Raw genomic sequence first — 24,238 nt, forward strand, 5'->3', positions numbered from 1 at the left:
CTTCATCTTTCTTCTTCTTCTCCCTCCCTTCTTAACTTTTCTTTCTCTCGCGTTTCCCATCCCTTCCCTTTTTTTGTTGTCACTCCACTTACAGAGTGAACCTAAAGTTGCCTCTTTAACTCAGGGAAAAAGGGAGAAGCTGCGCTGATAAAATATTCTATTCTAAAGGTAAGTTTATCATCATTTCTACGCATTGTGATTCCTTGTCTTCCCCATAAGAAAATATTCTTATCACCCTGTAGAGTTTGATGTTCATGAGCTGCAGAGTAATTTTAAATACCCAAGTTTCTACTACTACAGGTATTTTAACTTGTGTTTCTCTCTTTCATCTTCTTCTTTTCTCTCTCTCTCTCTCTCTTTCTCTCTTTTTCTCTCTTTCTTTGCTCACTATTTTATCTTTTTGTTTTCATTTAATGGTTTTCATTTCTTAAAGTTTTATATTTTTTTGTTTATTTCTGTCATTTGCCTTGGCCATTAGTTTTTTTGTGATCTTCTGGAAAGAGAAAGTTAATTCACTGGTTACCAATGCCCATGATGACCCGTAGAAACGGGAAACGGCGAAAATATGAGGTCAAACCTTCGCCTTCCTCACCTTTACCTCATGAATCACCTCAACAACTTCAATCACAACCATCAACTTCAGCCAATGAAACCTCAAATTCTTCACCAGGATCAACATCTACTACCATTTCACCGTCAACCACAACATTCCAATCATCAACAACCACTATACCTTCATCATCAATAGCCGATGTTAACAATTTATGTCCACCTTTGTCTTCAAATCAACCAAATCAACCTCAAAGCCAATGTTTGTCGTCCGTACCTCTAGTATCTTCAAATAATAATCAATTAACAAACAAAGATAACACCTCAAGTCAAGGACGAGTTGTAGGCATAGCTTGTAATACTGATGACGATGATGCTCATGAAGAAATAGTCAATCAACCACCACCACCATCATCATCAGCTTCATCTTCATCTACATCGACTTTAACTAACAAAAAAAATGATAGTTCCCCAAGAGTTTCCTTAGATAAGATTGCAAATGAAGTTTGGTTCACTATATTTTCTTACCTTTTGGAGCAAGATTTGTGCCGAGTATCTCAAGTTTGCCTAAGATTTCATACCATTGCCAATGATTGTGAGCTATGGAAAAATTTGTACAATAGTGTCTATGAATATGATTTACCTTTATTTCGTAAAGGACCAACCGAATTTGAATTTATATCTCCAGATGATTGTGATGTTGTAAATCCATGGAAGGAAAGTTTCCGTCAATTATATGGAGGTGCTCATGTTAGACCGGGTTATCAAGAATTAGTTGAAAGAAATCCATTTAGATACAAAGGACGAAATGTAGTCTATTTTGATACAATGGAAAAAGCTCTTAATTATTGTGAAGAGACTGAAGGTTTACATGAAGTAGATACATCACTTACTTCACCTTCTGGAACTTGTTCATCTTTACCTTCTAATCACAATCATAATAATTCTGGACAACATTCATCAGCTTCTCCAACAACCGTTAATTCAACCCTAAGGAAGGAAGATATTTCGATCAAAGAAAATTTTAATCCACCAATAATTTTCATCCATTCGGGTACATATAAACCTGAATGTCTTTTCATTGATTCGTCAGTTGCAATGATTGGAGCTGGTTAGTAACTATTGTTTACTTTAGTTTTATTAATTCATTAATTTCCCTAATCATTAATGTTAATATTGTTAATTACCTTCTCTCTCTTTTTTTCATATAAACAAAGCTCCAGGAAATGTTGCTGAAAATGTTATTCTAGAAAAACATTCTGATTCAACGATAACTTACATTGAAGGATCACGTCGAGCTTATCTTGGTTATGTTACTCTCAAGTTCTCACCCGACATAACCTCTTGTGTACCTCATCATAAACATTACTGCCTCGAGATCACCGAACGTTGTTCACCAATAATTGACCATTGTATCATAAGAAGTACCTCTGCCGTTGGAGCGGCAGTTTGTGTTTCTGGACCAGAAGCATCTCCTGTAATTAAACATTGTGACATCTCTGACTGTGAAAATGTTGGTCTTTACATTACTGACCATGCCAAGGGAATTTATGAAGACAATGAGATCAGTCGAAATGCTTTAGCCGGGGTTTGGGTTAAAAATCATGCCAGTCCAATTATGCGTCGAAATCACATCCATCATGGACGTGATGTCGGTGTTTTTACTTTCGATTATGGTCTAGGATATTTTGAAGCAAATGATATTCATAATAATAGAATAGCAGGTTTCGAGGTGAAGGCCGGTGCCAATCCAACTGTGGTCGGATGTGAGATTCATCATGGCCAAACAGGAGGAATATATGTCCATGAGAATGGAGGTGGACAATTTATTGAGAATCGAATTCATTCAAATAATTTTGCTGGTGTTTGGATAACTTCCCATTCTGATCCAACAATTCGCCGTAATGAGATTTATAATGGACATCAGGGTGGAGTTTACATTTTTGGTGAAGGCCGAGGTTTAATTGAGCAAAACAACATTTATGGTAACGCATTAGCCGGTATTCAAATTCGTACCGCAAGTGATCCAATTGTGCGTCACAATAAAATTCACCATGGACAACATGGTGGTATCTATGTTCACGAGAAAGGTCAAGGGTTAATAGAAGAGAATGAAGTTTATGCCAATACATTAGCTGGGGTGTGGATCACCACCGGATCCACGCCTGTATTACGAAAAAATCGTATCCACAGTGGTAAACAGGTGGGCGTTTATTTTTATGACAATGGTCATGGTCGGTTAGAAGAGAACGACATTTTCAATCACCTTTATTCAGGAGTACAAATAAGAACCGGAAGCAATCCAATGATTAAGAAGAATAAAATTTGGGGTGGACAAAATGGAGGTGTTCTAGTTTACAATGGAGGTCTTGGTACCTTAGAACAGAATGAAATTTTTGACAATGCAATGGCCGGAGTTTGGATTAAAACAGATTCTTGTCCAACCCTTCGGCGTAATAAAATATACGATGGTCGGGATGGTGGTGTTTGCATTTTTAATGGAGGAAAAGGTGTCCTCGAAGAGAACGATATTTTCCGTAATGCTCAAGCCGGTGTTCTAATCTCAACACAAAGTCATCCCGTTCTCCGGCGTAATCGTATCTTTGATGGCCTTGCTGCCGGAGTTGAGATAACCAATAATGCCTCAGCTACACTAGAAGAGAATGAAATTTTTAACAATCGTTTTGGTGGCCTTTGTTTGGCCAGCGGAGTAAATCCTCACCTTAAAGGGAACAAAATTTTTGACAACCACAATGCTGTTCAAAAGGCTGTCTCCAATGGTCAGTGTCTTTATAAAATATCAAGCTATACAAGTTTCCCAATGCACGATTTTTACAGGTAAGTGTAAACAATTTAATTATCTTAAATCATCACATTGAACATTTATCGGCCATTTGAAAAAATTTCAACCTTTTGATCATTGAATGATTAATCTTGACAATAAAATTCCAATACAACATCAGGTATCACCTTTCAATTCAATTTCATATCTCATCATATTCTCTCATTTCTTGATGATCAAATGAATGATAAGCATAACATAATCCAAGAATTTCCGTTATAATTGATGAGATGAAAGCTTAATCATCACGAGAAAAGATGAGAAGTAGAAAAAAGAAGATGGAAAGGTGATGTTTAATGGTAGTTGAATTTGGAAAAAGTCAAAGATTGAAATAGAAAAAAAAACCTGAATTGTACAGTTGAAAATCTTAATATAATAGAAAGAGAGGGAACCGAAAATTACTGAATCCGTTAACCCTGTGTTATTCAATGATTGATTCCACTATCATGATTTGCTTGATTCATTTCTTTGACCTCCAATCGCATATCCATTCTTAATCTTCTTCTTTATATATCATCATTTTCTTTGTCGATTCTTTTCTCAGTTTCCCTCTAGAAAACTTAGTTCCCTTTTTTTGTTGGTGTGTGAGTGTGAGGACTTATTGGCTTATGATTATTTTTCTTTTCTTTTTTTTGATAAGATTGAAAAGAATTGATGAGTGAGAGAATAAAGTAAGATGATGATGACGATAGTAATGATGACTTTTATCATTCGTATTGAATCGTATACATAAAAAGATTGAATGAAAATCTTGCTTGTAACGGATGATCGGTGTAGGTTTCACCATTCAGCCAGTTGAAAACGGACTCGCATGGGTAGACTCCCCTTCCAAGGAGAACGGGATAGACCTAGATATCCTTTCGATCTGAGTGAATGGGCTTGATTAACGTCAATACAATTAACAATTCAACCTTTTTGCCAATAGATCGAAGTTTAAATTTTTAATTCCATTCGTTGTTCAACTATAAACTAATACACTTTAAATCCATAAAGGTGTAAACAAGAAACTGAAAAAAATATAAGATAAAATCAAAGTTTCAATCTTCATAATTAACTTCATTTCAGAACATTTTCCCATTACTCATTCGTATCGCATGAACTTTCCTCTCTCTCTCTCTCACACACACAGAATTAATCCAATCTTCAGTGTTAAGTTTATTCTAAGATGATGAAAACAATTTTCGATATATAAATATATTTATAACGTTAGATTGTTAAACTTCATTAGATTTAAGAAATAATTAACTGATTGATTGCACAATTTTATCTCTAAAATTGATTAATAAATGAATATTAATTATAATGCTAAACAGTTACAAATCTCTCAACTATCAATAAGGTGAAGATAATTTATTTCGTTCTGCATTCGCTTAACATTCATTCCCAAACATTACAACAATCAACAGATCACTTTTTTTTCATCACTTAAATCCCGTTAGCTCGTTATGCTTTCATTGTGCTCCTCTTTTTTGTTGTCATTATTTACTTTTACAATTGGCATGAAAAGAAAACAATTCACAGTAACATGTTGATTGTTACCTTACAATTATAATTTCTGTAAATTGTTATTATTTACTTTTCTCAATCTTTACCATTAACCATAGAATTTAATTGCAATTAACTTTTTTTTTCTTCATTCTTTTTATATTTATTAATCACTTTCAAAGTGAGAAGTAAAATTTCATTCATATGTTAATCATCACGAATGTTATTGATCAATTCATCATTTACTTAGCTCATTAAACTTGTTGTTGTTTCTGCCCTACCTATTGTATATCATGACGATAATCCAGTAAAGTTACATGATCTTAAGCCGTTTCTTTTAAACTGTAAACCCTTCTAACCAAAATGATCTATCAAAAAGATAGCGCTTTTTTCATTCAATCCAATGACATGGAACCGAACCACAAATGACTGATCAGATGTTTCAAAGTTTTTTTCATCCATTCATTCATCTAACTTTTTTCTTTTTTTCTTTTCTTCCTTTCTTTTTTTCTGTTGTCATCGTTTTCACCACCTCCCACTCACTAAAGATGTCGGACTTGTAACACATCAGATCGGAACGCTATTTGTGTCAACTGTATAAATACTTGTCACGCGGGACACGATCACGAATACATCAGGCATGATCGGTAAGAGTACAGATGATAATGATGAACGATGTTCAGCCAGCTATACTGCTTCGTTCTCTAAAATTTAACTTCCTCGGTTTATCTCTCATTTCGTAATCCTAATAACTTATTTCGATGCGAAAAATAGATAATAGAAAGAAAAACTAACTGTTACCAACTTTCCCTGGCTCTTTCTTAATTGCGATTGTCACTAATTTTTATCTAACAATTTTTTGATTCTCTTCCAGGTTCTTTTGTGATTGTGGAGCTGGATCGTTGTCTAATCAATGTCATCTACAAGGAGAACCCACTCAAGACACTGATACTCTTTATGATTCTGCTGCTCCCATGGAATCTCATACATTGATGGTTAATTGACACCTCGTATTCTCATAAACTCTATAGTTGATTAATTTTTCTATCTATTTAATCATTCTCATCATTATTCACGTCGTCACCATCTCATCACAATCATCAAAATTATCACATTAACATCAATTACTGCGTTTTTTGAAATCGTCATTAACACACACACTCAGTCACTCACTCTCTCTCTCTCTCTCTCTCTCTCTCAATATAAACACACTTATGAACTTGTGTTCCATCTCATCTCCTCTTACTATCACTCACCCTGATGATGATGATCATCATCATCATCTGCATATTACAATTAATCATCTTTAAATTCACTCTCTCCTAATACATTGCAGCTCCTTTTCATTGAGTAATACTCCCTCTCTCTCTCTATTTTTCTGGTCACCCTTCATCTTTTAATTTAACAACTTTTACTATGTTATATTTACAACTTTGTGTCAAAGACTTTCCCAAGAAAAGTGAAGAAAAACTTTGATCTGCTCGCTTCTTATCATCAATCACTCATCACAATAGACTAATTGAGAAAAAAATCTGCTCACCTGTAATAATAATCATGATTAGTTTCCTTTAAGGATATTTAGCTATCACGCTTCTTGCTAGATTGGTTTTTTATTCTGTTTATTGCTCAAAAGCTAGAAAATAATTAGTTTACTAGATTCATTCAATTATAGTAGCAAAATATAATTGACAGCAAATCTTTGTCAAAATTAATATGATCATCGATTTGTTTAGATTTTTTATCTAATCCTCATAATCAAGTTTATCCACAAGAAAATTTTGTCCACTCTTTTTATTGCTCTCTCCCTCCCTCACTCCCTTAGCTCCTCTTTCTTAAGCTTTTCCTAAGCTCAATCATCCAAATTGTGTGTTGTGTGTTATAAGTAATACGAGATGGATGATGATCATGATGGAGTCTTTTTCAAACCAAATTCATCAGTAACATCAAGAGGAAAGCAAAAGCTAATCAGCTAATATGAACATACCCTGTAAGAATTGGATGATATCACTTTTTTTTTCTCTTGCTACAACTGAATTCAAAATGGAACCTGGATAATCAAGCAACCAAGCCAGTACTTAGTCCAATATATCTAAATGAAATTGAAACATTTTCATTCACCAATAATCACTGATTACCTTCAATTATAACGTTTTAAAGATTGAAAAAAAAGAGTTAACAACTACGGATGCTTGACTAATTTCGCATTAATTTTGATCCTGTTATATTTGATTCTTTCACAACCAACAATTTACTTATCACTTTCATCGTTAAAAACATGAAAACATCTAATATAGAGACAGAATGAACATTTTCTCTACATGGAATAATAATAACAGAATTATTATTCCAGGGCGATTCCTGCAATAACTATGAAGAATTTGTGATTTATCGATGATTTTAAATTATCATCAGAATTCAATTTTCTTCTGAAGAACTTGAAAAATATCTCTTCACTCTTCCTGAACTATTCAAATTATTCTGTCATATTATCTAAACTCTAATTCCAAACCTAAAGTGCGTTCTATCAATACTTTTAAATTAATTGCAAATTAATTCTCTTCCCATGAAAATCATACTCAGTATAATCTCCAATTCAAATGTTGAACTTTACATGATATTAATTGTAAACGTTTCATCAATTGAACTTTTTTTTTCTATGCTACAATCAATCAACCAATTGAATTTCATCGCTAAATAGTTTCAACTGATTAAATAGGTGGACAAATTAGTTTGAAAATCATTGATTGTTTGATTTAAAGCACTTAAATCAGAAAACCAGAACTTTCTGCTCTTTCAAATTGTAAATGTATTGATAATAGTAATCAAATAACCCTCATTGCTACCGATAATCATCTTAATCATAATCATCATTCTGCAGATGCTTTTCTGTTAATTAACTTAGTGATACATAATGAAAGAAACTAATCAACGTAAATGGATCAAGCTGAATCATCAAGAAGCAACTTCAATTCGATAACATCATTTGTCGATGTTTTTATTTCAATGGAAACAACAATTGGATTAAATTACAATCAATAGATTGATAACTAACTCTTTTCACATGATTTGGAATTGGAAGACTTGAATCATCACAATTTTCTAATGCAACTTAAAAGACATTCAAAAAACTTTTTTCTATCATCAGTTGAATAACATTTCGTATTGATGAAAATTTGAATCAATTTTCAATTCTCTATACTCACCTCACCACCTACGCCAACAACAATTTAATCAACATCTTCCTGAAATTGATACGGATTTTGGTGCAATTATTATTTTTGTGACTTCTTTGATTACTATTTTTTTTCCTCCTCATCTCAGTGCAAATTACGATAATTAATCTTTATCCTCATTAATGGAAGCAAACAAAATTCACAGGAAACAAAGGAAGAATCTTAAAGAAAAGGATTGAGCAGAATCAACATTTGAAAAATAACTTCCATGATTTCCTCATGATCTGAACTAATCTGAACAAAATAGTTCATAGATTCTGACTCTTGCAAAGCTTTACTGGAAAATACACCAATGGCAACTAGAACCCACTCGATTACTCCACACAAATAGATGCATATTAATACCATGAAGAGAGGAGATAGAAGACAAAAAAAAAGCTTTAACAATCAAACCCATAGGAATTGAATTCGAAATGAATTTTTTTTCAATCATTCTTTTTAGATCTTGGAATCTTAAAGAAAAATCGGTGAAGGATAACACTAAATACGTGCCAATATGTTGAAACACTTTAATCTCAATTTCCTCCGATCTCTTGTTCGCTCTCCTTTTCCTTTTCCTTTTCCTCTTCATAGTAATTCATCTTCATCTTGAATAATTAATTCTCTCTCCCTCTCTCTTTCTACATTTATCATCAGCAATTAACTTTTTTCGCTCTTTTGTCAATATTTTGTTTTCTCTCCTTCTCATCATCATCCCACTACTAAGAAAGTAACACCATTTTTAAATTAATCTTCCAAATCTCTTCCAATTAACCTCAATATCTTTACATATGCAGCCTCTGCCTCCATCATTCAATTAATTGAAATGTAATAATATGAAAATACACCAATCATTGTATCATGATTGTAATTGAACAATAACAATCATATCAAATCATGTAAGGTGATCCCAAGACAATATACAGAAACATTGAAAATAAAACCTTTTTTAATTCAAATTTGGTATCACTTCAAACAGTTTAATTGTAAATTAAACTATCATTCAGATTGCGATAAATTTAGCTACTTGAAACTTGTGGAAAATTGTTCAGATTTAATTGTTTCATTGTTGATTCTATGAAAATTTACATGGTTAATATCAATAGTCTACAACAATTAAGTTTAATAAATATTCAATTTTCAAGTAAAATCAATTTACTTGGATGATTGATAAAAGGCAATTAAGTTAATTGTAATGTGATTATAGTTGGTTATTATTTTTTTTTTACTTTGATTGTAATCACTTGTATATTTTACCTTGGATCATGTTTCAATCAATACATAACCAATTAGTTGAGTGATTAAGTAATTAAATACATATGATACATTAGTCTTTACAAACAATTTAGATTAGCAGTTTGAGTGAACTTAAATTAACTCTGATAAGTAGCTTGATTGTTACAATTATGTGAGAATGAGTAAATTGTTAGTATTTAAATGAATATACAAAAAAATAGGATTAAATTAAAAATGATGAGGATGATTAAAGTGATTTAATGATTAAGGAGTCAATGGTAGACCAGCGATGTAGGCTGAGAAAGCGTCGTTATTGTCAAGGCCACTGTAATGTCCAATATTTGAGCTGAAAACAACGGGTTCAAGTCCAGAATTGGAGCCGAAGTCATTGAGATCACCTGATCCAACATGGGAACCGATTCGACTGACAAATTCAAGGGAACCTTCGGGATGTGATCTCATCAGAAAGTCGGATCCATCTTTCTTGTGGAAGGGAAGTGGAAAAGTGTAACCTTCATCTCCGGAACCACCGTCATCAGAATTTGATCCAAGAAAAGATCCACCCTCGTAATCACCAGCACCGAATCCACTTGGTCCATCGGGCTTACGATTTTCACTTTCATCGTATCGGGGGTTATACATTCCACTTTGATATTCATCGGAAGATGATCCATCTGATGATCGACCTTCATCAGAATTTCCAGAATAGAATGAACTTTGAGGTGGACTATCCGAACCCGATTCATCTCGATACTCGGATGTTTTCTCATCACCTTTAGGTGCATACTTAGCAAATAGATCAGCAAATCGAGATGAAAGGGGAGATTGACCTTGTAAAGGTCGAATAGCAGGAGTATTGGACATTACGAAAGGAACTCGAGAAAAGTAATTATTTGTCTCGGCAGCGGCATAAGGAGAGAATCGTTGATCGTAATAAATTTTAACATTTCCATCCTAAATTTCAACAGAACAATAAACAAAAAACAAAAACAAACAATTAGAATCAAATAAAAGAAACCAAATTACCAAATCAAATTAAACGAATTACGATAAATCAAATCAAACGAAAAAAATTTAATTCGAAAATTAAATAAACAGTTAAAACTCTTCTCATTTAAAAGACAAATGTATTCACCATTTCATCACAAAACACACCGAAAACTAGACGTTCACTTGACAGAGTTTCTAACACTCGTCAACTCGAACCGTGTCCCCGTGAAGACCCAAAGTCCGAAAAAAAACTCTGCCCTCTCGGTTAGGGTCATCCCTTTTTTAGTTGGTTTTCTCTCCGACAGATGTCGCTCTTTCTGGAACAAAAAGTCGCCGTTTTTTTCTTGTTGTTAGAAACTAGTTGTTGCTTTTTAAACGTTGAATTTTTGTTCATCATTTATTATCCTTTGAAAATGTTGTAACTGTTAATTTGTTTGTATTCCTTTCAATCAGTTAAATTAATTGTTCTCTAACCCTTTTCTTCATTAATTGTCTTGTTTAATTATATTTAATGGGTTCCGTTGTTGGTAAAGGAGGTTCCCTATTGGATATACTTTCACCTTTCCACCAGATTCATATTGTTATGTTAGGCCTTGACTCAGCTGGTAAAACAACAGCACTTTATAGGCTTAAATTTGATCAATATTTAAACACTGTGCCCACCATTGGATTTAATTGTGAGAAAATAAAAGGTATGCAGTTTAAATTTAATTATTCTCAATGTTCTCCATCTTGTTCTTTGGTTATTTCATCTTTCTTTCGAAGATTTCTATTTATGTTATCCTATTTACTTCTCTCTCTCTCTCTCTCTCACCCACTCAATATCTTTTCAGAATTTGTTTCTTGTCTTTTTTATTTTCTATTCTCTTTGAGTATCTTTTGTTTTCGTATTTTACCTTACTAGTATTTTCTTTATTATTTTTTTTCTTTCCCTTAAGTGTGTATTTATGATTATCTTAGTTGATTTTATTCTCATCTGCTGAGTCGATTGATTTGATTATCACTTGTATATGAAAATGTAATCAATTCTAATCATTTTGTTTTTCTCTTCTTTCTGTTTGTATGTTTTTCCTTTTCTGTCTACAGGACAAACGGGTAAAGTAAAAGGGACTAGTTTTGTTTTTTGGGACATTGGAGGGCAAGATAAATTACGTCCACTTTGGAGGTCATATACAAGATGTACTGATGGTATTGTTTTTGTTGTTGATTCGGTTGACGATGAGCGTATGGAGGAGGCAAAAATGGAACTATTAAGAACCGCTAAAACTCCTGAGAATTCTAGTGTTCCTATTTTAATATTAGCCAATAAGCAAGATTTACCTGGTGCTAAGGATCCTAAAGAAATTGCCAGTTTATTGGGCCTTGATAGTCTTAACCCAGGTCAACTTTGGCATGTTCAACCTGCTTGTGCAGTAATAGGTGAAGGGCTAAGTGATGGACTTGAGACACTTTATGAGATGATCTTAAAGAGTCGCCGAATTGCCAAACAATCTAAAAGAAAAAGATGATCTTGTTCCCTCATAAATTACTCGAGACAAACACATCCAATGCATTTAAAAAAAAAAGTACCAAAGCAAACATTCCACCAATGGAAAACCAAAAGAAAACTATAACAACCCAACAACTAGAACAGCAAAACAATAAACCTTAAAGAACATCGTTAGCCCAATCAACATTTGTACTAAAACCAAAATCAAGCAAAAGGAAAGGAGTCAAATTTCACGATGAATTGGCAACTTTAAAAACCCACTGGGTGGAAATTTAAACAATATTGGATTAAATTATTTATGGGCAACTAATATAACCACACACATTGAGAACGAGGAAGTGGAAAAATCGATTTGAACCTCATCTTTTTTTTTTGCTGAAACAACAACCAATTGAAAAAGCACAAGAAAAGAAAAGCAATCATAAAGAAAAAGAAAATAAGTCTTCTTCTTTGTATACTAAACAGAGAGAAAATTATTTAAGATGTAATTAGATGCGTAAATTAATATTATCACTCTATATATATATATATTATGGATTGGATTTCAATTTCAATCGAAGTATAAAAAGAAATCATTTTTGATATAATTTGTATGATTGTCGAGAAAAAGAAACTGAGATAGAGATGAGTGAACAAACTATATAATTAATTTCTTGATTACTTGTAAACTGTTAACTCTCTTGGTTATATCTCTGTGATTAACAATAACAATCAGAATTTAAACTGATTGTTATTGTTAGTGTGTTAATTAAAATACTACTAATAATAAAACGAGTTAAATATTTATTTTGTAACCAAAAGTAAAAGAGAAAGAAAAAAAAACTTCGTCAATTGATTTAATTTTCAAATCGAAAACATGAAAACACTTTGACTAACCTTTGAATCGTGTGGGGAATCAGCGTAATTTGGTTGTTGATCTTGTTTGGGTTCTGGGTGGTGATTGTTTGTCAGAGAATAAGAGAATCCGTTTGACCGGTGGTCAAAGTCAAGTCGAGTTCGTCCATCGGCACCGAATTTCTGTGAATAAGAAGGAGCCAAAGTTCCTAAACCGATTGAGAATCTCGGTTCATCACTAGAATATTCTGAGTGAGAAGGTTTTCTCGGTGATGGAGGTGATGATGAGGGAGATGATGATTTACCACGAAATTCTGATCGAGGTGATGATTGACGTGAATGTTGATTGTGGTGGGAAGGTGAAGAAGAGGATCGTTGATGGTGAGAATGATGAGGTGAATGGTCACTCGCCATTGCGATTAATTCAATATTATCAGGAGCAGCATAGAAATTAGAAAATCTTTCCTTTTCTCCAGCGGTCAATTTACTCAAATTAATTAAGATCAATAGTCCAATTAGAGAGGAGAACACACTTATTCCATTGGAAAACATGTTTTATTACTTTTCGAATGGTCAACTTTTTTTCTTCTCTTCGAAAACCACCAATTAATCAATCACTGTCCAGTCTAAAGATGAAAAGTGGATATAAAATGAAATTATAAATAAACGATGATAATCAATTAACTTTTTAGCGATCAAAGTAAATTAAACAATCTAACTAATGGTGAGCGATTATATTTCGTTAATGAGAGACGATGATCAACTGTTGATTGGAATTGTAGACATTTGATTATTTATAAATGATCAGAAAATGATGAGGGAGATTGGGAGAAAGTGTTGGTGGACAATTTGTTGTCAATTAATTAGTGAAAAAATTAGTAGGAGGGATTGACCAAAACTAAAGGCGGGTAAATGATTGAGAGAGTGAGAGGGTTTCACTTGGAGATGAGTTTTTTTAAACATCAAAGAAATTAATTAACTATTGATGTTGTGGGGAGAAATTTAACTTTTTCATCAATTACCATTAATCTTATTAGGGATTAGGATGAATCAGTTAGGAGGGATTTAAAAGTCGAAATGTTTGATTTGATTAAACAAAAGAAGGAAAAACAAAAGGATAGAAAAAGATTGTCACTTTAAGTTAATTGTTACCTTTTCTTAAACCACTTCCTTCTTGTTATTCCAAATTACTGATGAAGGTTGAATGTTAATTAAAGAGAAAGAAAAAGTTGATTAGACCTTTGATTGCTGGTGATTGGATTAGATGATCCGAAATTAAGGTGAAAACTTGTCAACATTGATGCAAATGTTGTGGTGGAAAAAAAAACATTTTCCCTCTCTCACAATCTTCATCATGTTGATCTGTTACAATTTAACTGAAAATTTGTCCAGGTAAAAAGAAGATTGTTTTGTTTACTGTCAAATAAGGTAATTGACAACAAGCAGAAGAAGAAGAAAAAAAAAATTAAATCACCAATTGATTTAATTGAGAAAAGAAAAAATAATTTTCTCAATCACCATGTTGATGCCAAGACACACAACCAACATCGACTTGATTGCCAGGAAGTTGTTACTCTTTACTTTTTTTTCGCTTTCTTGTTAACATTTTTTTCTCCTCAATCAATTGACCAATTTTGTGACTAATTGTTAGAATTAAAAAATCAAATGACAAACAATTAAAATATTAAACAAAGAAACAAGAAACTCAATAAGTAACAATTCATTTTGTCAAGTTAATCAAAATAATCCAACAGGAGGGTAAACCCTTTTTTCCCCTGTGAGAAAAGCGGTAGATTTGAATTTTAATTAATTCCAATTCGATTATTTCAATTTAATTAATTAATTTCTTTTTCGTATCAGTTATTATTTTTTTTTTCTTCTTCATTAGTATAAATTGTAAAGTAATTGATATTCATTTGTGAATAATTGAAAGATTGTAGATTTTTAATGGTAAAAAACGCTGAGAAAATAATTTAAACTTCTCACTAAATAATTGATTGTTCTGATTGATGTTTCTAATCAATTTGATTGTTAATTCTTAATTTTGTTTCAATTTTTTTTTATCTCTATCTACTTCTGGTTAATTGTAAATTTATGTTAAGCATTAACGAATCACTAAATTGATCTAAATTGCTTCTGTTTGTGTGATTAAACTGATTGAAATTAGAGAGTAAAAAATTAGTTAATCCGAAAACAGAAAATGTAATCACTTTTTTACATCGTTTTCACTTGAAAATTTAGATGATTTGAGACAATTAACAATTAAATTAACTGATGATAATCTTCCTGATTTAGCTGTGAGTATTTTTTTCATTTGATTCGGAAAATTAAACTCGAAAATAAACAAATTGTCAACAATCAATTGATTATTTGGCTGGAAAAAGGGAAACAATTTTTTCACTTCCATTAATTTGAATTATGATTATTAATTGTTACTCGTCAAGTTAATTAATCTCCCCAATTATTTAAAATAAAAAATAGTATTTATTGTCCTAATCATTAATCACAATCAGAATTGCAAGACGAGTAAATTGTTGACAATTAAAGTTTCAGAAAAAAAAGTTAAACAATATAAATGATAAATTTTTTTCCATAACAATCCAGTTAATTTGATTATCGGTAAAATATAATTGAAAACAATTTGGACAATTTAAACGGGTTCATTTAATAGTAAATGTTTAATCACGTTAATTTTTTAATCCAATTAGTTAATTCAATTGACTAACAATCAATGACAATCATTTTGATTGTTGTTGTCACTTTGATTGTATTAATTGGAAAAAGTTTTTCCAAAATGACTTTTTTTTTGTATTCACAATCAGTAAAGTGAACTTGATTTAATTGTAATCAAATCGTAATTGTAAATCTAAATCTATGGATTATCAAGTTGATTAACTTGTTAATCTATTATATTGAAAACGATTAATCAATTAATTGCTAAATAATAATACGAAATAATAATATCAGTTAATTCAATTTGTAAATGTAAACAAATGTTACACTTAGATTGAGATAAATTGTGACAATTAAAAAGCACAAGGTTAATACAATTAAAAAGATAGTAAAGTGATAAAATATGATTACAATCAAATTACTACAAAGATGATAAGTAAATTGTCAACAATCAACAATGAAACAAGATGTAAGACAATTTCGTTGATCAATTAGTACAAAAATCTAACAAAGAGTAAGATGATGAGTTCGATAAAGATGAAGATGAAGATGATGATGATGCAGAATGAAAAAAATAGACAGAGAAGAAAAGAAAGAGAAAAGGAGAGAGAAGAAAAAATAGAAAGAGGATTCTGGTCATTTTCGTGAATGAACAAATGCTCAGTTCACTCGAAGCTTTGATATAACTGCTCAGATTCATTTCCACGAATAAACCTCCAAGTGATCTAATCAATTTTCTGGAATAATTTATTAATCATCCATTAAAAATAATCAGTGAAATCATATCAATAGAATCAATTATAGAAAAATACTAAATTGTGAAATCAACAATCAAAAATCAAATCAACAATCTAATCAACAATTAAATCAAAGACGAAGCTCAATTTGCCTTAACCTCATTTGTTTACCTTTCAGATAAAACAAAAAGTGTGTGATCCTTTTATTGGTTATTAAAAGAAACCATTTACATAATCAAATATTATTATTGTTGTTGGTTTAATCTAAATTGTTACAATTTACAAGCATCATATTAATCATTGAGATTGATAATTGGTAACAATTAAAAAGGTGATCACAATTACAAACAATGAAAAATGGGTGAAAGTAGGAACAATTTTAAGATTATGCTTTTCATACGAAGTGCCAATGATAATGATATTTTCTTTAAGGTAAGAGTTAATTGTGTTGTCGATTAATTGTTAATTTATCTTTTAATTGTTTATCTGTTTTCCATGTGATCACTTGATTACTCTTGATATCTTTATGTCTGGATTATGAAGATAATTAGTTGATTGTTTTGTTTTGTGTATTTCCTTGTTTACAGAGAGATGGAAGACGATTTGAGTCGGAAAATACAATTAAATTGTTGGTGGAAGCTAATTACAACTTTACGATAACAATTAAACCTTCATTACCTTTACAGTAAGTGATACAATCATCACAATTAACTTTATCATAATTAATTATCATTTTAATTGTAAATTTCAACTCCAAAAATAATCATTACTTCATTTGTAATTGTACCTTTTACTTTTTTTTTATTTTACTTTCATTATTAATTGTTCAACAATTTAAACTAATTTAGTTTCATTTGTTTAAACTTATATAGATTTAGTTGTTTATTAGAATTGGAAATTAGTAAGTTACAATTAGTTCATGGTGATAATTGTTATCCAATAATTAGTGGTTATTATTATTCACTCCCAGGGATTAGGAATCAATAACAATTGATTTTCATATTTAATGATTCAGATTAAATTGTCACAATTTGTACAATTGATTATTTTAAGATTGAATATTTGATTGATCAACATAAAAAAGTTGATTAACTATTTGATTCTTGATTAAATCGTTGGTGTGACAATTAAATTCAATTGAGAGTCTCAAGTAAACAAAACTGATTTTGTTATAACGCCTGATCATTAAATTGAGTTGTTCATTAGTTAATTGCTTATAATTAGCACAATTAGAAGGTTGATTAAGGGAATTTGCGTTGGAATTAAGTTTTAATTAAGGTTATCACGAATCGAAACGGTTTTCTCATTGAAAAGTCAATAGTTGTCACGATAATATTTTCATTCAATGATAATTAACTGAGCTGATTGTTGATTGTTAATTGTTTAATTTAATCAAATTGTTCAACAGGAGCGTCTCTGTTTCTGGTGTCGGTGTTTCCGTGACTGATTTATCTCAACAGGAAACTGAAGGTTCCAAATATACATTTTCTTGGGGTTCGATTAAGGTCAATCCGAACAAGAAAAAAGATCGAACTACCGTTCAATTGTTATTCCAATTCCAAGATGGCCTGACTTTGGTTCTACCGCTTCAGGTCAAATTTTACCGACCCGAAGAGACTGACCATCTAATCTGGGGAAGTCCATTAAATCACATTGAATATAATTGTATCGTTAAACCAGGACAGACTTATGTTGATATAGTTAAGGAAATTTTCAGATGATTAGTAAATCATTTGGCGATTTTTAATCAAAAACTTTATTGGATCAATGGTCAAATCCTCTGGTCAAGCAAAGTAAACGAGGCAAAAAAAAGTACGAAACAATCACAATTAACTAATCATAATCATTATCATAATCTTTGGAAACCATAATCATACGAAACTGTTAATTATTATTAAGCCAAATCATTACAATCTAATTATAATTGAACAACAATTCTAGTCACCAATTGAAATACATTCCTGGATAATTTTGATTGTGACATTTGATTAACTTTAATTGTTTGCATCAAATTATCAATCAAATGTTTTTATTTATTTGCTGTTTTTACTAATAATTAATTGACCAAATCAATCAATCAACTACCTCATAATGATGTTGATAATATTGGGTAACAATTAATCAATAATAATGATGATAATTAAGATATTAATATATATAAATATGAAAGGATTTAAGTGTGTTGATTAAAACTCGTTGTTAATTGTTAGAGTTGATTAGAGTTATAAAAACTATAATGGTTAATTGTTGGATAGAAAAACAAAAAGATATTGATTGTTATATGAATAAACTAAATTATATCTCATTATTAATTGTTATTAGTGTTACAATATCACAATTCTGTAATTATGTTCAAATTTGATTCTCATGAATCAAAAGATTCGGGTACATGGTAATGTTATTAAACCCTCTCAACGAATCACAATCAAAATTGATTCGATTCATATATTAATAATTAAATTGTTCTCTTTTCTTTTAAATTTAATTTCTTGTTAATTGATTAAAATAATAAAATTAGTTGACAATTACAATGTTTACTTACTTTGTGATTGTTTAAATTGTTAAAAAATGATAAATATATGTTAATATGTACAGAGTATGATTCACAATTAAAAATGGTTTACAATCAATTTGAACCAATTAAGATTATTGTTTAAAATTTGTTACAATCAACACAATTTAAAAGGTAGGTGTTTGTTTGCCATAAATGGATTAACCTTGACATTAATTTTCAAGTATTCGTGACAATTAGATAATTAGATGAAGTAATTTAACATTTAGAAAATGATTAACAATCAACTAATCATCATCTTAACGGATAATCGTCCCAACTGATAACTTTGGGTCTAATCTTGAGTGGAGTTTGTTTCATAGACTCGATGGTTCTAAATTTTCTTGATGATCCAGAGCTTGATCGTCGATTTTTCAACTTGGACTTGTTCTTGTGGCCTAAATTGTCTTTTTCTTTTTTTAGTATGTGCCCTTTGGCGGGTTTAGATGAGGTCAGAACTCGAAGAAAGTCAAAAAACCATTTGAATATCATAGGTGATGAGGTGAGAATACTAAATCCGAACCAAGTACCAAGAATGGAGCCAATGTAGATTATGTATTCGAATAGCGGCAATTTGGGCTGACAAGTATTGGATATGTCGGGCTCGGTGGGCATGGAGAGACAAAGGATAGAGTATGAGGAATCGATTCGAGCCACTTTCTGGATCCTCGGGACAAAATATTTCTGCTTACAATCGGGTGCCCAGTGAAGTTTACTACAATTATCGTAGATCTCATTGATAACCTTTCGTCGTCGGGGATCACCATAGTTAAGGTAATAATCGGAAATAGCAAGTCTCGCATTGGAATCAGCCGATACAACGTCAGAGTAAAAGCTGCACCCGAAGCGCTCAAGGGATGCGTTGTTGCGACAAGCCTCAAGTGCGTGAGCCTGAGACTTGAAACCTTCCACAGTGTAATCTTTGCATTGGGTCGTATATGGTGGGGGCAGTAGATTCGCTTCGAACCCTTTATATTCAATGTAAAATTTATGAGCATTTTCCTCGGTCACTATGGTCACTGAGGACATTTGGGTGCCATAAGGAAGTGTCCCTGCGGGGTGGAGATAAACATAATACTCTTCGGTTGCGATAAACAGTTCATGTTTGAAGTAGATCGCGATTACAGTTCCAAGATATTGGGTCAATTCAAGATCTTTTTGTTGTAAATGTCGAGCCTCTAGAACGGGGCAACTGACCGTCATGCAAACATAAGGCTCTTTAACTGAAGTTGTGACCACACAATCATTTACCTCGTCCAGTTTAACGTTCTCAACCAGGTCCATTTGTCGGATTGTCGGGATTATCTTGTCAATCAGAAGGTCAGTTTCATGCATGATCTCCATCATCTGAGAAATGGTCAAGTGGGAAAACTCAATGGTCATAAAGGTAATTGCATCAGCAGAAAATTTCCATTCATTGAAATTACTTTGATTCGTAACCGAGGGAAACTTTCCCTTTAAACGGGAAAATATTTTCGGTGCTCGAGTCTTCAAATTCTGGTAAGAGACAAAGTTGTAAAAGTAAAGACAAATGGACAGATCAGGAATTCGAACCACCTCCGAAAATTGGATTCTTATATCGGTGATCACTTGTTTCTCAAGGTAAACGGCGGTCACCAAAATGGTCTGATAAATACATCCAATGGTAGCGGTGATTAAGATGATTAAGTCCAAAATTTGGTACCAACGCTGAATTTTCTTGATTTGTTTCTGTTGTTCTTGCTAAAAGTAAATCGGAAGAAAATTAATCGGATAAGTTTCAATTAGACAATTAGATTTGATTGTTTTCTTACCAATTTTTGTGCAGTTTTCGGTGAAATTGATGATGAAATTGGCTCAATTGTCCTCACTGAATCTTGCCAATTTGATCTCATGATAACATAATTAGTAAATCACTGATCAAATTTGATTAACTTTTCTCTCACACCAGAAAATCAAACAGCTAAATCACTGAACATTGAAATGTTGTTACTTTTTCTTCCTGATTAACATAATCAATTTTACTAATGTGATTTATATGATTTGATTAACTACATTGTAACCATAGATAATAACTCAATCAATGATTTTTCTGTATTGGTGACATGAGAGTATCGACAAAAATCAAATCAATAAACAAGAATGAAACAATCAATCAAAATTCTATTCGTAAATCACCAGCAAAAACAATATTCGTTTTATCGTAATTCAGAGTAATAAGAATTTCATATTTTCCTAAGTTTAGAAGAGTAAAAGATTCGATCGAACTCCCGCCGATCGCTCATCAGAATTTTCCGAGGCCGGATTTTCCGAACATGATTCATTCTCACCATAAGTTGATGTAACTTCATTACTGAGCAGATCACCTTGATAACGAAAAAGAAAACAATTAATTCCAACTAAAATCAACTAATTGCAATAAACATAATCTTAAGTAGAAAATCAAAAATCAAAAAACAAAACTCAATCACTATTAATTTCAATGTACCTTTGATGAAATTAATCATTCAGGATGATTAAATCCCGTTTACTAATCATTAGGCAGTAATACTAATTAGTAATATAACTTGAACACCTTAATGACAGGATGAGATTCACAATTAGCTAATTTAAGCCTTGATTTTTTTACTTCGATCAAGATGAGGATTAAATGCCAATAGAATTGAATAAATAGATTGACAAGGACAATTAAGAGCTGGTTCCATTAATAGTGATGAAAAAAGAGTCAATAGTGTTAATTTGTTTGAGAAATTTAGATTGAATCAATTGTGTTATTTACTCAATTAATTGCTGTAAAATGAGTAGCGATCACAAATAGTCAGTTAACAATAATAACAATCTAATTGTGATGATTGTTTTTATTTGTATACAAAAACAAATTAAGGAAATGTGAGAGAAATTATAATTGTTCAAATACATATTATAACAAAAACAATTAACTCGAAGTTTAAATTGTTAATAAGGAAACACAAACGGTAATGTTACTAATGTTCAATATTGATAAACAATTAACGAAGCCACAAATTCACATAAACAATTGTATTCTCATAAAAATAAACTATCAACAATTTAGACAATTAACAATTAACGATTAACGATTTCCCCTCTTCTTTGAGACTTGACGATTATTGTTGATGATCATCCATTCACAGGTAATTAAAGGTAAGTATATAAAACGAAACCATTGTCGTCAATTTAAATCATTTGTCTTATTAATGAATTAAAGTAACAATCAAATGAATAGAGAAAAAATTTTGTTCCAAGAAAAAAAAAACTCGAAAAATTATCAATGGTGCTTCTTATTATACAATCAATCTGTTCATCGGATTAACTGATTAAATGAGATATTTTATCTTAATCACAATTAGATTGATTCAACTGTTCGTGGTTTCATGCGATTGTGGTAAGTCCATTTTCTTTACTAAATTTATTGATTTAAACGGGAAAATTTTCCATTCGAGTTGCTGGTGTTTCTTTTTTTTCTATGTGGTGATTGTTTCGAGAATCGATATTGAGATTCACGAATATTGAATATCTTTTCCTCTTTCAGAATGTGGCATAGAAGCCGGTGCTCAGAGTCGCATATTCATGGGGAAAGAGACGACACCCAATAAGTACCCGTGGATGGCTCATATAAGGTACATAATATGTTAGCATGAATACGAATTTTGGTCAATTAATTTTCTTTTCGTTCTTTATTCATAGAATCAGATTGAATCTACAAAGTGATATGTATGTTAGATGTGGTGGAAGTTTAATTGACAATCAACATGTGATGACAGCGGCTCATTGTATCTTCGATGAGTTCGGAATCCTAAGGACATATGAATCAACCGAAGTGTACCTTGGATCTCATGCTATATCCAAAGATTTGCAAAATAAATATAATGTTTCTAATTTTTTTTACGATAAACGTTTTGATATCACACAGCGAAAACTTAATTTCGACTTTGCTTTACTCAAATTAAGTGAACCTGTTAAATTTACCGGAGATATTTATCCAATTTGTATTCCTGATTCAAATATCAAAAAGTATAAGAGCTTAATTGTTGCTGGTTGGGGTAAATTGTCCGAGATTGAGGGTACGCCAGATAAACTTAATGAAGTTGAAGTGGATTATATTGATAGTAAGTATCTTAACTTGACACACACTTAATGCGATTCATCAATTGATTAAAATCATCTTTCCATCATTATCTTTAGGGGAAAAATGTAATAAAATGAATTACGATTTTGTCTTGAAAGTTCGAGGTATCGTCGAGTCTTATCCAGGCCAATATACCAGTTTGATTTCGCCGATTCATGAGAGCCATTTGTGCGCCATAAACACCAAAACTGGTGGCAGTTCTTGTATAGGTGACTCGGGTGGACCTTTGATGTACAAAAGCTCAAAAAATCATCGTTGGTACGCTGTGGGTCTCGTTTCGGGAGGTTACAGTGTTTGTGGTAACATAAATATACCAACACTTTACACCATCGTTGCCAAATACAAGAAATTCATTAAAAACTATGCAACCGGAAGTCAAATTTGCCGTTTATAAATCACCACAATTAAGAAAATCAATCATCAAATTGATTTTATTTCTAATCATCTTCATCACTTTATCCCCGTTTCTAAGTCAAAACATTCAACCTCATTCGGAAACTTATCGCTAATTGTTACTTTTTTTACTAATTATAAAAACGAAAACAATTGCTAATAATTTCATGTTAATTAACAAACGTAACCAAATTTTAAACTATTATATAACAGATTTATAATATAAGATTCAAGTTAATCCTCACAATTAAACATTAATCTGATTGTTAACAATTAAATTGCTCATTCATTTAGCTCAAGTGTTAACCACTTAAGTATTGATTACAATTTAAATGAAATCTCAAGTTAAATCTCAACAATGAGTAGATTAAAATTAGTGATTAAGAAAAGCAATAAATTGTTAAAAGTTAAATCGTTAATAACACAATTTGATCAAGTTGATTAAATCACCAAAAGAAAACATCAATTGTTACAATTAATCCGATATCATTATCAATAAATAATCAGCGATTCTTTCAAGTGATTAAGCTGAACAATCAAATCGGTTAATATTGTTTTCTATGTATGAAAAGCAAATGAAAATTGTTTAACAACTAATAAAGAGATTCAAGTTGATTGATAGATGATGGATATTATTATCATCTTCATCATCTTCATCATCGTCATAAAGATAATAATAGGAATTCCAATGAAGATAATCATGATGATAAAGTAAAAACTAGGAAGAGAAGAAACAAAAATACAAAAGTAAAAAGTTTTTCCTCTAGAAAATGAAAATGAAATTGATAAGATGCTAAGAGTATCCTGGATACAAAGAGGGTATGCATTCATGGAGAGAGAGAGAGAGAGAGAGATGCATACCCTCACTGTGTTACCAGTGTGTATCAACTGAATGGTGGTGTTGGTGGTGGTGAGTGATTCAGGGAATGCTAAGGATAAAGTGGAAGTGAATCAAATAAAAAAAGGTAAATATATTACATAGACTAACATGAGAGACGGAAAAAAGCAACAACAGTTAAATGGAGACGGAGGGGAAGTCGCATTTTCTGTATAATATAAAATTGCCTGCTGTTAGTTTTATTAACAGGGAGAAAGAGAAAAAGAAAGAGATGGAGATGGAG

General features: G+C 31.5%; 6 protein-coding genes across 10 annotated transcripts; 4 read left to right on the forward strand and 2 right to left on the reverse strand.

The window, feature by feature from the left end:
* The first annotated feature begins 21 nt into the window (after positions 1–21).
* LOC128392094 (F-box only protein 11-like) lies at positions 22–6,045 on the forward strand. Of its 3 annotated transcripts, none has more exons than XM_053352079.1 (5): positions 22–168; positions 479–1,660; positions 1,767–3,387; positions 5,425–5,523; positions 5,751–6,045. In XM_053352079.1, exons 2-5 carry the CDS (start codon positions 526–528, stop codon positions 5,878–5,880), a joined length of 2,985 nt encoding a protein of 994 aa, XP_053208054.1. In that variant the 5' UTR covers positions 22–168; positions 479–525; the 3' UTR covers positions 5,881–6,045. The 3 variants fall into 3 exon arrangements, with proteins under 3 accessions (XP_053208054.1, XP_053208057.1, XP_053208053.1); XM_053352082.1 differs by lacking the exon at positions 22–168 and adding an exon at positions 238–300; XM_053352078.1 differs by lacking the exon at positions 22–168 and having other exon boundaries at positions 308–1,660.
* Positions 6,046–9,289: 3,244 nt separating this feature from the next.
* On the reverse strand, positions 9,290–14,352 carry LOC128391715 (uncharacterized). Of its 2 annotated transcripts, none has more exons than XM_053351656.1 (3): positions 13,790–14,352; positions 12,680–13,263; positions 9,290–10,278 (listed from the first exon to the last, which is right to left on the reverse strand). In XM_053351656.1, exons 2-3 carry the CDS (start codon positions 13,187–13,189, stop codon positions 9,589–9,591), a joined length of 1,200 nt encoding a protein of 399 aa, XP_053207631.1. In that variant the 5' UTR covers positions 13,190–13,263; positions 13,790–14,352; the 3' UTR covers positions 9,290–9,588. The 2 variants fall into 2 exon arrangements, with proteins under 2 accessions (XP_053207631.1, XP_053207632.1); XM_053351657.1 differs by lacking the exon at positions 13,790–14,352 and adding an exon at positions 13,660–13,676.
* On the forward strand, positions 10,677–12,589 carry LOC128391716 (ADP-ribosylation factor-like protein 4C). The gene is made up of 2 exons (XM_053351659.1): positions 10,677–11,006; positions 11,401–12,589. Exons 1-2 carry the CDS (start codon positions 10,826–10,828, stop codon positions 11,820–11,822), a joined length of 603 nt encoding a protein of 200 aa, XP_053207634.1. The 5' UTR covers positions 10,677–10,825; the 3' UTR covers positions 11,823–12,589.
* A 1,634-nt stretch (positions 14,353–15,986) lies between the features above and the next one.
* Positions 15,987–18,656, forward strand: LOC128391807 (CB1 cannabinoid receptor-interacting protein 1-like). The gene is made up of 3 exons (XM_053351752.1): positions 15,987–16,479; positions 16,635–16,732; positions 17,456–18,656. Exons 1-3 carry the CDS (start codon positions 16,405–16,407, stop codon positions 17,766–17,768), a joined length of 486 nt encoding a protein of 161 aa, XP_053207727.1. The 5' UTR covers positions 15,987–16,404; the 3' UTR covers positions 17,769–18,656.
* LOC128391806 (uncharacterized) lies at positions 18,581–20,941 on the reverse strand. The gene is made up of 2 exons (XM_053351751.1): positions 20,392–20,941; positions 18,581–20,320 (listed from the first exon to the last, which is right to left on the reverse strand). The coding sequence occupies exons 1-2, from the start codon at positions 20,470–20,472 to the stop codon at positions 18,854–18,856; spliced, it is 1,548 nt and encodes a 515-aa protein (XP_053207726.1). The 5' UTR covers positions 20,473–20,941; the 3' UTR covers positions 18,581–18,853.
* A 703-nt stretch (positions 20,942–21,644) lies between these two features.
* LOC128391657 (CUB and peptidase domain-containing protein 2-like) lies at positions 21,645–23,459 on the forward strand. 2 transcript variants are annotated; one of them, XM_053351589.1, is made up of 5 exons: positions 21,645–21,739; positions 21,946–21,980; positions 22,128–22,215; positions 22,283–22,704; positions 22,781–23,459. In XM_053351589.1, the coding sequence occupies exons 3-5, from the start codon at positions 22,166–22,168 to the stop codon at positions 23,116–23,118; spliced, it is 810 nt and encodes a 269-aa protein (XP_053207564.1). In that variant the 5' UTR covers positions 21,645–21,739; positions 21,946–21,980; positions 22,128–22,165; the 3' UTR covers positions 23,119–23,459. The 2 variants fall into 2 exon arrangements, with proteins under 2 accessions (XP_053207564.1, XP_053207563.1); XM_053351588.1 differs by lacking the exon at positions 21,645–21,739 and having other exon boundaries at positions 21,747–21,980; positions 22,781–23,458.
* The last annotated feature ends 779 nt before the right edge of the window (positions 23,460–24,238 follow it).

This window comes from Panonychus citri, unplaced genomic scaffold, assembly GCF_014898815.1.
Source record: "Panonychus citri isolate SS breed McGregor unplaced genomic scaffold, ASM1489881v1 Contig00135, whole genome shotgun sequence".
Lineage (NCBI taxonomy): Eukaryota > Metazoa > Arthropoda > Arachnida > Trombidiformes > Tetranychidae > Panonychus > Panonychus citri.